This window comes from Harpegnathos saltator, unplaced genomic scaffold (genome assembly GCF_003227715.2).
Source record: "Harpegnathos saltator strain DR-91 unplaced genomic scaffold, Hsal_v8.6 scaffold16, whole genome shotgun sequence".
In the NCBI taxonomy this organism is placed as follows: domain Eukaryota; kingdom Metazoa; phylum Arthropoda; class Insecta; order Hymenoptera; family Formicidae; genus Harpegnathos; species Harpegnathos saltator.
The window spans coordinates 1,261,241-1,275,674 of NW_020229939.1; the positions used below are offsets into that span (position 1 = coordinate 1,261,241).

Here is a 14,434-nt window from a genome sequence, read left to right on the forward strand (position 1 = left end):
ACTGCGCTTTGCAATAATAGCCGACTCACTTGGCCAGCTAAAATGAAATAAGTAATCAGCGCCATCTAACGCTATATTTTGGCTGCGTTCCGATATTCACCAGTATTAAAAATGTATAGTTTGTGTCACATATACTATAGATTTTCAGTGCTGGCAGTGAATATCGGAACGCAACCATAAAGCCCTAAACACAATGCCAGGCAACAGGCAATAAGAATAAAAATAGACCAATCACAATCGACTATTACAAGAATAATCTATTGTGATTGGTCTATTTTTATTCTTATTGCCTGTTGCCTGACATTGTGATTAGGGCTTAATATGTTGCCAGAGAGAAACCTGAAAGCGGCCACCGAACCGAGTACGCCGGAACGTTTTTTCCGCCGAATTCCGACGCGCCCCCTGAGAAAATATGTGCACACTACATCTGTCCTGACGGTAACGGCAAAGCATGAACGGTTCTTGCTCACTTCCCCTTACAAGAGACAGTAAGTTAGACAAGCACAGACGATAAATCGCTCTCCGTCTTTGTCGCACCACCGATGAGCGTACGCGCGGCAGCAGGAAGCACGAGGCGAGTTAGCGGCAGTTCTTATTGCTAAGCCAAAATCTCTTCCGTCTTGCCTCTTCGCCTTCTCATCTTTCACGCAACGCACTGCCCGCAATTCGGGAAGAAATGTTTCGAGATCGCGCGGAAAACTTCTAGCACTGACACAAAATGACGCTAATAGAGGTGGCCATTTTTATAATTTCTATATTCAATTTTTTTATTTTTTTTTATTCAATTTTTCTCATTTTTTCTGAAATCAATGCGAAAATGAAGGGTCACCGGCCATAAATTAATTATTTGTGATAATTATTTATGATAAGACGTTAATCTAGATTCGAAATAAGGATGATTCGACCAAGCCGTATCGAGTTGTGATCGCGCGTTTTGAAGTTAAAAGTCACGAAAATTTGAAAAGTGACAGGCCCAGAAATGACGAGTCATCAAATATTAATTAACGAAATATGAGTGATAAGGTTTAATCTAGACCCAAAATAACTAAGATCTTCATAAATTGTAACGACGTGCGCCTACGCACGTAAAATTGAAACCGATAAGTCGAGATCGACCGATGCGAAAATGACGAGTCACCGGGTATAAGTTGCAAAATTATTTGCGATAAGATATTAATCTAGGTTCAAAATAAGGATGATCCGAGTCAACCGTGTCGAAATGCGATTACGCGTTTCGGAATTACAGGCCACGAAAGATGGAAAAATGACTTTTTCCTCATCAGATCTCTTGAAAGCTTTATGTCTCATTTAAATTTTCAATGTTGGAACAAAAATATAAAGATAAAAATCTCATATCAAAATATTTCCGTATTTTCGATTCGTCTCGGTCAAAGATATTCTCTCTCTACCGCAGATTATCAACTGGGAAAACTACTTTTCTGTTTCAGTTGTTGCGACTATGCAGACAGATAAAATATCGTTTGAGTCAATGCGAATTGCAAATCGATTTTGCATGTGAGTGTTTGTGATGTTGAATAAAATACATTGCTCGAAACAATCAGGGGATTACTACATCGGTAGCCTGCGTTATATACGAGATTTAAAACACCGAATGATTCTCTTTTGATATTCAGTCATCTGAATAAGAAATGTTCATATTTACAAACGATACGGTCATCAGCTGCTTTATTTTCATTTTTCAAGCAGGCCGCAGAATTATTTAACGACAATTATTTGACAATATTCATTTGTCCGTGTAAAGTAAGAAATGCTCATATCAATTATCAATGATATATGGCCTTTCATTACATTCTCTAAGTTTCAATTGTTAATTGAACAATTCCTTTCGCAAGTCAAAGATTAACATGCTGATTTGAAACATAATGCAAAAAGCTCGAAAATAAATACGAAGCAGAAAAGAGATTAACAATGAATGATTATTATTTAATATGCAACTTACATTAACATGGAATGTCTAATTGACTTAATGTCTCGAAGCTACTGAATATGAATTTATGCTCAAATCTCTTCCTTTCTGTAGGAGGTTTTTGGCTGTTTCGGTTACTTTCCTCTACATTTATATTGATGAGTTGAAGCACTTGTTTCTACGAGATGTTTAAAACTCGGCTGACTTTACGAGTGTTAACACTCGTAACTGGACCTAAGTAAGACTTACGTTTAAGCGAATGTTCTCTTGAAACTGAAAACATTAATAATAATAATAATGATAATTATATTTCTATTTATCTTTTTTTCTATACTATCTAACTATCTATCTATCTATTTCTCTATATCTATCTATCCATCTATCTATTTATCTATCTATCCATCTATCTGTCTATCTATTTATCCATCTATATCTATCTCTATATCTATCTGTCTATCTATTTATCCATCTATCTTTTTTCTTCCTATGTATCATTGCAACCTATCCTGTTCTATCCATATTTCTTGCAAATGCAAACAATTAATATTACATTAATTTTTATATTAAAATATATTTTTTATACTATAACATGCTGAATTAATAATTAATACAACAATAATAAAATTCAACAGGTTATACTATAAAAACAAACACTTACGTAAAAAGATTATGATATTATTAAAAAGTTTGCATTTATTTTTTGACGGAGATCACCATTTTCTCGCGGTTTCCGTTGAGCAACAATATGCACGTTATCTATTCGTAAAATTAAATAATAAAGTCATAATTGAAATATGATAATAAAACTAATTTCTTCTTTTACTAGACTAAATTTATTTTTGCTACGAAAAGAAAAATGTAACAATGGAATATCTTTTACAAAACAAATAACATTTCATTTAATTTTTAATTTAAATTTATTAGCATAAATAAATTATTCTGTCATATACTTTAATAACAAATCATTTTTAAAAGATATATATATTGGCTAAGAGTGGATTTCTATTAACTTTTCGTCTCTCATTATAATTCTCTCTTCTTTATTTGTGCATTAATACTAAATATTCTTTATATACATATACACTATATATGTGTCATTTATTTATATATATACACATATATATATATTCTCATGTAATTAATATATTTAATCAAGCCGTAAGAACACGAGAAGAGAGGAAGAGCGAGCAAGTGCGCGAGAGAGAGAAAGAACGAGAGAAAGAACGAGAGAGAGAGACAAAGAGCGAGGTATAGGAGTAGCGAGAAAAATCTCGCGGCTCACGCAGTCAATAAGTTAGACGAGCGGGAAAGAAACAGATAATATGTCGACGCTCGTCTAGTCTCCAATGTGCTACCTCGCGTGCGTGAAAAATAATTCCTCGCTTCGCACGTTCCCTTGACACGAGACGCTACCGCGTCTTTTGATGTCTCTGGAGCGTGAAAGATGAAAGAAAAGCGGAGAGATGTTCGCTTAGCGATAAGATCGCCGCTACCTCGCCTCGTGTTTACTGCCGCACGCCGCTCAGTAGTGAGACAAAGACGGAACGATTGTCTGTCGTCTGTCTTTTTCTAATCTACTATCCATTGCATGGAAGTACGGACACGAACCTAGGCACATTTTACTTTTATCACCGTGAAAGTGCGCCTAGCGGACGTAGTTTAGGTGCATTTTGGTCAGATGGCGTATCTAAAATGCGCCTAGCCGTATCCCCCGAAATACGGCCGGTGGCCGCTCTCATTCCTCTCTCTGCTAAAATCATGAGTCTTGTTCGCTTCCGTGGTGGTTGACTTGGATGTGGTCTTGTAGCTACGCATATTTTTGGATCACGGGAACTGCGTACTTGTTGTCTCTGTTTTTCTTTCTACTTCATATTACTGGGAAATAGCGTATGGACATTGCTGAATGCAATTCGGAGCCATATAACGAATAACGAATAACGAAAATAACGAATGCTACAATCAAAGTCGTAATACAACACAATAACTATTTAGACGAGTTTGATCTCCTAGTAGTACAACTCAACGGCAAAGCAGAGCAATTTTTTATTTGACGATCAGCTGTGCGATTGTGTAGGACGAATGAGGGACAAGAAAGTATTTTTCTTGTCTTTTACTTAAACTGACTGATAACGTGGTTAAACTGTAAAATTACGGAATAAGGAAATAAGTAAGTAAATAACAACTTTGGATCTTTTGAAGATCGTGTTTTCATTCATCGTGGAGAGAAAGAGAGTCGGCCCTAATTTTTAACCACACTATTTCTTTCCTTAGATTTCAGAAGTATAGTTATCACTGTCTTTGCTTAGTGAAGTAAATGAAAAGATGAACAAGTACGTAAATTTAGCGAAAGTGAACTCGAATTACGCAATGCGTATGAACCGACTGAGTAATCGAATCTTTGGTGAAGTAGTCAGGCCTACTAATCAGAAATCAATGAAGGTGGTGAAGCTCTTTGCAGAAAAACCAGTGAATAAGCGATCGGAGGTTGTGAATTATTATCCAAGAACCAAAGAGACAGAGACAATGATGGACCATCTGCGTAATTATGGTCTTTATAGGAATGAACATAAGGACTTCAATGAAGAATATAATCGCTTAAGACTTCTTCGTGGGAAATCGAAATGGATACCACCTCCTTTCAGAAACAAACAAGAAACGAAAACATAAATTTCTTAGATTCATGTGTCAATTCTGTTTCATGTATTTCATATGCAAACAATAAATCAGAATTAAGTATAACATCATTTGTCTCAAAAGAGAAATATGACATTGCAAAAATTCAAATATCTAGTTGGAAAAATATATAATCTTATCATATAGGTTGAAGTATGTTAGCACATGTTAATACAATTTCAATAGTACTCATATTTTTTCCTTTATATATTTCAACATAGAGTGACATAATAGCATTTAAACTTATCTCCATGTTATATAGGTATAATATTTGTATTAGTTTTCTAGGAAATATAAAAAGAAGTTTATTATAATATTTCTATTGTACAATATATATGGCACATGTATACTTGCATATATGGGCAATACTATACTAATATTTACAGATTACCTTTGTATATATGTACAGTATGTTTTACATGATGTTTCATTCTATGATGTTTCTACTCAATGAGAAGGATCACATATTTTGTTTAATCCAGTAATAAAAGGTATATCCATGTCATTTTGTTCTTTGAGGCAGTTTATTCTGTTTATTCTAATTCTTTCTCATATTCTCATTTTATAATTCTTGCTTTACACTTTTGTCTTTTGTATTTTCTGTGTCACTTGATACCTTTTTTGTTTCTTTCTTTTTTTCATCTTTACTGCCAGTCTTCTCATACAGACAAGAATCATTTTGCTCTTTCAATACACGGTCGGTGCATAGATATCTGAACAGGGAACAATAAATATTGATATTAGTCTCATAAATTTTATGTAAATGTGATATTCTTTTAGAGTGAATATTGATTTCAAACAAAGTAGTACCTTGTTAAAGGAATATTTCCCTGATGAGTATGATACCATTCTTCAATGTCAGCTTCGTAAGACTCCAACATATCTTCACATTGTGTTTTTAGAGTAGTAATTTCTACAGAAGGTTTGTCCCAAAGTTCGTAAGGAATACCCAATTCGACTTTTATACCTTTGTCCCTGTAACCATATAAAACCATTAATAAATATAATATTATAACATTGTTTTAAAGTATACAATTACAATGTTTTAAAGTATATCTTACACAAGGTTATGGAGTGTTTTAAATGTCTGACTTGTCCCTCTTGCAAATCTTGTACTATCTGTACGTTCTTTGTGTATATTATACTCCAATATACGTTCACAAACATTTTCCATACTCTCTAGCAATCGCAGTTCTCTACAAGCAAGAGCCTTTTGTAAGCTTTAATGGAATAATTGCAAGCATTGCTTTAATTTAGAATGATACTTACGACTTCTTATAATCCTTTTTCTTTTTTGGTATAATGTCATCTACAGAATACCCAATTTCCAATACATCGTGAGTCTTTCCTGTTTCGTCTAATCTAGCTTCAAGTTCTACAGCTAAGACCTTGCACACTGTATGAAAAGGATTTGCCGTCAATTCCAATAGATACAATCTTCGTATGTGTTAATGTTTATTATAAATTAAAAACAAGAAAAATTTTTCTCTCTTCTTCTCTTGAAACTTCATCCTACTTTTAACAGATAAACTACAAAATATGTTCTCTAAATTAAAACCAGCTTTGAAACTATCATCTCCTTTTAAAATAAAATATTTTTGTTCTTTAAAAAGCAAAAATTACCTTCACACTTATTAGCGTACTTTACTCCTTGCTCCTCTTCAGGCCCGCCAAAGACAGACCATGCAAATAACAAATTTAATAAAAGCGCACAATTGACAAGCAACATTGTAGCTTATATGAAATCAAAATGGAATGTTAACAAATATATCGCAGTAGTATTAAAACGTCACTGAATCGTACGGGTGCGATGCAACACGACAGCCGGCAACATGTACACAATCATAACAAACCCATTTCCACCGGGTTTCATGACATCATGTGGAATTCGGCAATTGGCCAACGAATAGGGAACTTATAGTGGTTTTCAAAGGATATCATGGATCTCCCTAGAAATTCTTTATCGCGAACTTTAAATTCATTCGTTTTTATATAACTCGATGACAAACATTAATCTTTTATCATCTCCCCGCTTATCATCTCAGTCATATAATCAGAACTACATTCAAACGAACTTTATCCATTATTGTTACGTTCATTTTATAATAATGCACTTTTTTCTTCAAAATTATTTCTGAAAACGGAAATGTAAATATAAACATCTCCAAAAGAGTTGCATTTTCTTTTGTTATTGATTTTATATATATATATATATGATCTTATGGAATTATATACTTTTGTAAATAAACGATGAATGCTTTTCAAAGTAATCTCCAATCTGCAAAATAAGTAATTTGAAAAATTAGTCATTACAAATGCGGTAAATTATTGTACACAATTTTATGGCGTTATACAAATAACGAATGATGATAAAGCTCTAAAAATTGATTTCTTAAAATTCTGACCTGTATTGATCAACTTATCCAACGATATCTTGCATATATTTAGAAAAAAGAAAAAGAAAAGTATCACTTCACTTCTTTCACATTCGCCGAGGAATTGATCAGGAAATGTGTGTGATGACTCAACTCTGGGGCATCCTCTACTACTGACGCAGGACACAAGAACGTTATGCGTAATAGTTCGCGCAAATTTCTAATGCGCACTTTCTTTAATTTATTGACAAAAAACAGGAAAGAAATCCTATGACTCTTCCTTTGTACTGAACAGTTGTACAGAACAATCTTTTGATCTCGATTAGCAAGACAGGAAAACAATATGTCTGCATTAACGCTGGGCGTTTTCCGGGATTACTCTACGAATGCTAATTGATAACGTAATCAGATTTGGTGTTTCTCGTGCGTCCTCACTTGCGGGAAACATATTGTATAAGATTCGATATAATATGCCTATTGTTTACGAGTTTAAAACGCATATCAATTAAAATTATAATTCAGCTAGCGCTATGTGTGTGTCGCGCAAATGCTCTGTAAATAATGTTACATCCTTCTGACCTCTAATTCCTGTTTCCTCGAAAATCAGACGAGATTGGGTATTGAACACTTATTTGAACTTTGTTCGTGGATTACAACAATTTGTACCCTTGCAACGTCTAATTTGATTAACTGAACATGATCCACGTTCCCGTTGTCTCTCTACGGCATCACGAGTTTCATAACTTAATCATAACGGACTATTCGCAATATAGCCCCATATAATGTAAATTGAGAAATGCGTCAATAAGCTGTCGGGAGAAATCGGAATAATCGTCTTTGTGTAGCCAGCTGCTTATAAAGAATTACATTACATCGTCAATATGTTCTTACGCTAGACATGCATTTTGCTGTCTTCAACAATCTCATACCTGTAACAGCGACGATCCGTGAAGGCTCTCTCGCTTCCGTGAAAATCATTCGAATCAATTTCAACGTACAATCGTCATTCGATTTTCGCCAAAATAAATTTCTATCGAGCAAGGTCCGTTATTGTTGCAGCGAAACATTGGTCGTGCTTGGCCAATTTCACTGGGCCTTATCGCATAATTATAAGAAGTGTTACATTATGAGATTGTTGTTGATCAATGATCCCTATCACCATTTTGTACGATAAGGCTACTCCTCTGTTGACTTAAACATATACAACGGATGTCGGTTAAATGGCATATCTTTGCAGCAAGACGAAAGAACGAGATGTCAAATGTCGCGTTTAAATAATTTATAATTTCAAATATTTTCATATATTAAAATAATTTATAATTTCAAATATTTTCATATATAATATATTGCTTTTCTCGAGCAAGCGCGTCGACGCACTTGGCATAATAATAAATCGTTGATAACATAATAAATGCGTCAAATGAATTCGGTATTACTCGAATTATTCGCAGGGTCTCGCACTGCAAGTGCGGGTGTTATTCTGACTTTCATATCTTTGCGAGAGAATACAGATTGTAACTGTTTATCACGATTTAGTATTTGAATGTTTCCTGGTTAACACTCAGTCTTATGGAACAGAACGTGATATCCATACACTTAATAAAAGCAGTCTACTCTTACGAGAAATCAGTGTCTTATATTACATTCCTTGCAATAGGTGCAAAAGCAACCTTTCGCTTAATTAAATTAAGACTATCAACTGAAAGCTTATACATTTTTTTCGATTTCATTCACTGAAGGAGAATGGAAACTGCTCATCGAAAACACATATTTTCCTGGCGAATGTCCGAGGGGAGAGAGAATTTGCCTTTCTTTCTTTTCGTGTGAGAAAACGTTGTCCTCAATTTACGTGCGTGGCAAATGCAAAGTAGCAGCCCTTTCTTTTTCCCGAAAATTCCTATAGACACTTAAGTCTAAAGCGATTGAAATTCGTATCGTGTAAACACAATAAAATACACATAGTGTAGCGTTCACGAGGAAATTCCTATAAAATAACGATAAAGTTTCGAAGAAGTGTGTAAATATATTAAAGTAAACGGCAGTAACTCGAGCGGGTTGTCGCAACTTTCCTTCGCCGTATGCATGGAACCCGTACACGTCTCGATCGAACGAACAAGCTATCTCGGAGTCGGTGGTGAATTGAAAAGTAAGAACAAGAGAGAAGGTAAAACGTAGTAAAACGCCGGACTCGGCTCTCGCGGAATTTTCGAAAGGCAAAGTCTTACAAAATGCATACACATTAATTATATAATACTCATTGATCGACGGTAGCGTTTTCTAGTATTAGTTATAACAACAGGAACCGATACGGGGGCAGGAGGGGTTACAGGAGTAACTGGCGTTACCGGTGTGAGAGGAGTTAGAGGAGTTTCAGCCGTTTGGGCTGAAGAGGGGGGCCTGAGCTACCAAATGTAGTTCTCGGTTTGTGGAGCTCGCATCACTCCCACACCTCCGCCGAGTCTCCTATAATTCATACAGCCGCACAGCTTCCATTGGTTCTGCTCCGGATCGTATACCTCGATTGTTTTCAGATACGCTGTCCCGTCGAAGCCACCTACCGCGTACAATTGACCGTTTACTACCGCTAGACCCACCTGAAATTCACCACGACAAATACGACAAGTTTATCCGGAGTTTCTCCTTCGTGCGCGACTATGCGAAAAAAAATGCGACAAAATCAGGATCCGCAAGATCTTATGTTCATCTCCTAAGGAAAAGCATCCGATCCTCCCCCTATATGCAGCCTCCTTTTGAAAGCAATCTCAATAGAAACATACAGTAGAGCTTACCCCGCTTCTCCTAGATGTCATCGCTACAATAGGACTCCAGGAATTCGTATGGGGATTGTAACGTTCCGCACTGGAGAGCTCCATGCAATCGTCTCGTCCTCCCACAGCATAAATTAGATTATTAAATACAGCACAGCCTAGATGTTTACGTCTCGTAGACATCGGGGACACTTGGGTCCACTTGTTTTGCCTTGGATCGTATCTCTCTACCGTATTAAGGGGTGCCTGCCCATCAGACCCGCCGATGGCATATAAATAACCTCCGAGCACAGCAACGGCTACTCCCAATCTTCTGGTTGTCATTGGCGACACTTTAGACCATTTATTTTCTTTAGGGTCATACCTGCGAAATGAAGAATATTCGTTGTGACGATCATGAATGACCGTGACAAGAACAGGTCAATTTTGGCGAATCAACTCGAAGAACTCAAGTGCACTTGCCTCTCCACATGATTAAGGCATTGGACTCCGTCTTGGCCACCGACCGCGTATAGAAATCCGTCCAACACGGCGACACCGACGCTGGTTCGGCAAGAAGTAGTCGGGGCTACGTCGCAAGACCACTGGTTCGTTTGCGGATCGTATCGCTCGATGCTGTTCAAGTAACTCTGGCCGTCGTGACCGCCGACTGCGTACAACAGGTCGTTCAACACCGCTACGCCCACTCCGCATCTTCGTTTGCTCATCGGCGCCACCATCTTCCAGTCGGCGGTGTTAGGATCGAATCGCTCGACGCTAGCAATAGCATCGCCCGAACACCAACCACCCACGGCGAACAACACCTCTCCTCGTCTCGTGGGTTTCCTGGGTCTTGTTCTGGGTCCCTGCATCAACGGTCTCTCTTGCGGCAAGAGCAGGTAATTCTTCGCTTCATCCACTAGGTCTCTACAGGCGTCGTCGGATCGAACCAGCAGATCGGAGCCGACGGTGCCGACCAAGAATTTCGGGCTGAGCAACGGCAGTCTCACATGTTGCAGAACTTGGGCCAGATGCTGCCGTCTTTCGGTAACGTTGTACTTGACCCAATTCATCACGGCGCTAAACACCTGCTCCTCTGTACGCACGTTTAATTCATCCGACGAAATGATGTCTACCAATTGGCCGACAGGTAGTAACAGAAATTCCTCGCTCTCCATCACCTACCGAGCGAGAGCATAAAGTGAGATATTGAGTATCGCGCGATCGGGGTGTGTAATATGTGTGTCTGTCGTCTCCAAAATGCAATATGTATAAGTGCGGTCTGTTCTCGCGTGCGCGCACCTCTTGAAAATTATGCTGAGTGAACTTATCGGCAATACGCAGAAGTTCGCGGCACGAATGCGTGTCCGCGAACGCCCGGATACCCAAGCAATTCGATGGATCTAACTGGCGTTTGAGAAATTCGCAACATATATCCTGAATTTCCGCTAATTGAAGAAGGCACGCTGCTGGAAGGAGAGTTTGAACATTCGCTTCTTCGACGATAATGTGAGAAGTGTAGCAGAAGTCTATGAGTAGTTCCATCGCCATCTCGTCTATGTCGCGTATTGTTACTTCAGTTTGTCTAGATTCCGCCAGCTCCCCAGTAAACATTGCCCTGTGGTAAAAAAGTTCCCCTGGTCATTTTAAAATCTAGGCCAGTTTTTCTCTCTGCCTTTTTTTTCTCAAAAAGAAACAAATCAGAAACGAAATTACATGTAGTTTGGTCTGTGAAGCAATATTGATAACACATACGCATTATTTGCTCATATCCTTGCCTGAAGTATGGACTACATGCTGAGAGGATGACACGATGTGCGAATATCTTTCTGGTGCCAACATTGAGAACAACATCGCACAGTTCTCGATGACGGCGAAGACCATTGAGCTCTGTTAATGTTGCGCGTGGATGCTTTTCGGAGGTATGACTGAGGCGTGCTGGGGAGGGAGCGCGTTCTACGACTATCTCACCCATCCTCTGCGAGGATGGGGCACCCGCAGCCGCTCTCCCCGAGGCACCCCTGGTCCCCCCGGCTAGCTGGAGGCGCAGCGGGGGTGACGCCCAGCCCCACACGGAATCTATCTGCAACACCATTCACCAACCACCGCAGGTCTCAAATGTGCCTGCAGCAGGCCCCTTAATGTTGTGCTTTTCCTATAGTGACAAGATGATATGTGTATGTGACGTCATGTAAGTATACTGTAGAATAAATAAGTATAATTATTAAGTAAAGAATAATATACTTAAATAAAGGTATTTCTGAGCGAGAATATAAATGCTCCTCCATTACCTGTTAGTTTTGCATAGTTTGTATAGAATTTAATTAAAATATAAGATAAATATATACAGTGCTGCAAGTATTGCCGCACAATATGCATCTGCTCTATGCTGCTATATATCTCTCTGTATCTCTCTCTCTCTCTTTCCTTTTTTCGAAATTGCATAGAATTGCATAGAAAAGAATGAAGCTACTTTAACGGGTTACAACAAATCGTTTTGCAAGAAATATTTCACTCTCCGACGAGCAAGTGAAAGTGCTATCTTTGCAGCACTGAGAGCTCTAATGAGTAATTCGTGACGTACGAGATTCTCTTGTAAACATATTACAGTCGTAATTGATACAAGTCGAAGATCAAAGTGGCACATAAACAAAGTTTCTCGCTTGACATCTCGCGATGGCTTTTGCTTTCTCCTGGCTTTTTGCTCCGAACTAGGAAAGACCGAAGAACGCGGCAGCGGAGCGCGGTGCACGCGACTCCGAGGGACTAGGCGTTTCGATCACGATTGCGAAACGTAGGAATGACAAGTCATGGAGAATGCGTGTACACACTTTCGTTGCTTTCCTGGACCGCCAGGCGATATCAACAGGGGAGAGCTGCCGCGATTCGGCTGGTCTCGGGCAGTTTCCCGTCAGCGTGTGTGCCTGTCGCGAGACATCGGACGTTGCCGCACGACACCGCCACCGTTACCGTCGCCGTCGCCGTCGCCGTCGCCGTCGCCGTTCTCGTCGTCGTCGTCGTTGTTATCGTTGTTATTGTTGTCGACTTGTACTTGCACTGCACCGCGAGAGTTATCACGAGGGTGCTCTCATTTTGACGTTTACTACCCGTCCTGCACGGTAACCCGCGTATCCTGGCCGCTCATGAACTCGACTGAACTATAGACGAGATAATATTGAAGATTATCAGCCTCGGGTAAATTTTCGTATTGCTAAGGGGGGCCCGGAGGGAGCTGGAGGTAATTCAAGAGACATGACAATACCGACTACTTCAGCTACACTATCGACGAAACGCTAATAAAGACCGTAAAGGCCAGAGCACAGACTTCTGCATAACGCATAATACACACGCACAAGAGAATCAACCAATCAGAGTTCTTCATTTCTGTCCTGAGGAGGGAAATGAAGAAAACTAATTAGTTTATTCTCTTATGTGTTATATATTATGTGTTATGAACACCAGAGAAATAAGCATAAGTAGCAACAGATATGAGGAATAATGAGAAAAAGATATCGGAAAGCAGAGAGAAACCTGAAAGCGGCCAATACGGCATTTTCTGCAACACCGACTTTTCGCACTGGGAAAGGATGCCATCTGCATCCATTTTGAGAGGAGAATTACGATGCTACTACATTCACTTCCAAGCGGTTTATGTCCGTGCTGCAACCATAGTTACCATCTTTATGCCAGACTATGCCCGAAGGTCTAAAAAGAACGGCGAAGGGGGGGGGGGAAGGGGAGAGGCAGGAAAAATGAAAGTACGTATTAAATATTAAATCTTCGAATACATATTGCCGTATCAAAGCCTCCTGTTAATAAACGATTTGACACGTCTGGAGACGCATGATGTATCGTTGCCCACATCCCATTTCCTTCGTCCTGCTTCTCAATTCAGCATCCTGTCCTTTCTGGACTCTGGGCATTCGCTCGTGGCACTGACAGTGGCCGTCGGTGAGCATTCGATCCGCTCGGAGGAGCACGTGTTAATTAACGCGACGAGACTCCGATTATAAATATCCCGCGAGTCGACGAAATATCTGAACTTTTAAAAAAAGCATCAAAGAAAATCACGTTGATGTTGTCATCGGTGAAATCTCACCCTGGTATATATTTTTCTATTTGCGAAATAAAAGAAGCCAAATGAATGCAATTAAATGTTATTTATCATCATTGAATATTAGATGAAAAGTAGAAGAGTTATTGTCCGGAGCGGATAATCTAACATTTAATAAGAACGAGACAAAATTCGCATGGGATGAAATTCCACTCTTTAACGCTACCATGACCTTTAATTATTCTCCGAAAACGGCGTCACAACTTTGACACTCTGTACAATTAGTTGATAACACATTTTCTAATCGTACACATTCCTCTTTAATTAACATAAAGCTAACAAATAATAAATAAACAAATATAAATGTCCGATGCTTCGACAGAGTAATTTTCTTTATTTTCAGTAATCAATAAATAGTAAATCAATGTCGCGTATAGTTGAAAGGCCTCCTCGCATTCCTCTCGTCGTTCCGGAACTTTCGAGAAAAGAAGAGAAGCCCAAGGGCAAGTGCTCTTTTGCTTCAACCGCCGCCGAAGCCCGCAATGTTTACATCGCGCCGATTGTGTTGATCGGCTCGCGAGCGACGATACATTTTGCCCTTCGTATTAATAGTCGCGCACCTCGCGTACTCAACCTCATTCCATCAGCAGCATTCGTG

At 38.8% G+C, this 14,434-nt stretch overlaps 3 protein-coding genes across 7 annotated transcripts; 1 reads left to right on the forward strand and 2 right to left on the reverse strand.

Annotated features, from left to right (window-relative positions):
• Positions 1-3,678: 3,678 nt before the first annotated feature.
• Positions 3,679-4,666, forward strand: mRpS33 (mitochondrial ribosomal protein S33). Its single transcript, XM_011141184.3, has 2 exons — positions 3,679-4,094; positions 4,199-4,666. Exon 2 carries the CDS (start codon positions 4,250-4,252, stop codon positions 4,592-4,594), a length of 345 nt encoding a protein of 114 aa, XP_011139486.1. The 5' UTR covers positions 3,679-4,094; positions 4,199-4,249; the 3' UTR covers positions 4,595-4,666.
• Positions 4,667-4,907: 241 nt separating this feature from the next.
• Positions 4,908-6,490, reverse strand: CNPYb (FGF signaling regulator protein canopy b). Its single transcript, XM_011141171.3, has 5 exons — positions 6,224-6,490; positions 5,870-5,996; positions 5,662-5,796; positions 5,411-5,575; positions 4,908-5,313 (listed from the first exon to the last, which is right to left on the reverse strand). The coding sequence occupies exons 1-5, from the start codon at positions 6,327-6,329 to the stop codon at positions 5,163-5,165; spliced, it is 684 nt and encodes a 227-aa protein (XP_011139473.1). The 5' UTR covers positions 6,330-6,490; the 3' UTR covers positions 4,908-5,162.
• Positions 6,491-7,176: 686 nt separating this feature from the next.
• dbo (Kelch-like protein diablo) lies at positions 7,177-12,888 on the reverse strand. Of its 5 annotated transcripts, none has more exons than XM_025296764.1 (6): positions 12,554-12,888; positions 11,501-11,805; positions 11,025-11,340; positions 10,206-10,903; positions 9,765-10,107; positions 7,177-9,569 (listed from the first exon to the last, which is right to left on the reverse strand). In XM_025296764.1, the coding sequence occupies exons 2-6, from the start codon at positions 11,695-11,697 to the stop codon at positions 9,378-9,380; spliced, it is 1,746 nt and encodes a 581-aa protein (XP_025152549.1). In that variant the 5' UTR covers positions 11,698-11,805; positions 12,554-12,888; the 3' UTR covers positions 7,177-9,377. The 5 variants fall into 5 exon arrangements, with proteins under 5 accessions (XP_025152549.1, XP_011139441.1, XP_011139446.1 ...); XM_011141139.3 differs by having other exon boundaries at positions 11,501-11,877; XM_011141144.3 differs by having other exon boundaries at positions 11,501-11,877; positions 12,307-12,888.
• Between the last annotated feature and the right edge of the window lie 1,546 nt (positions 12,889-14,434).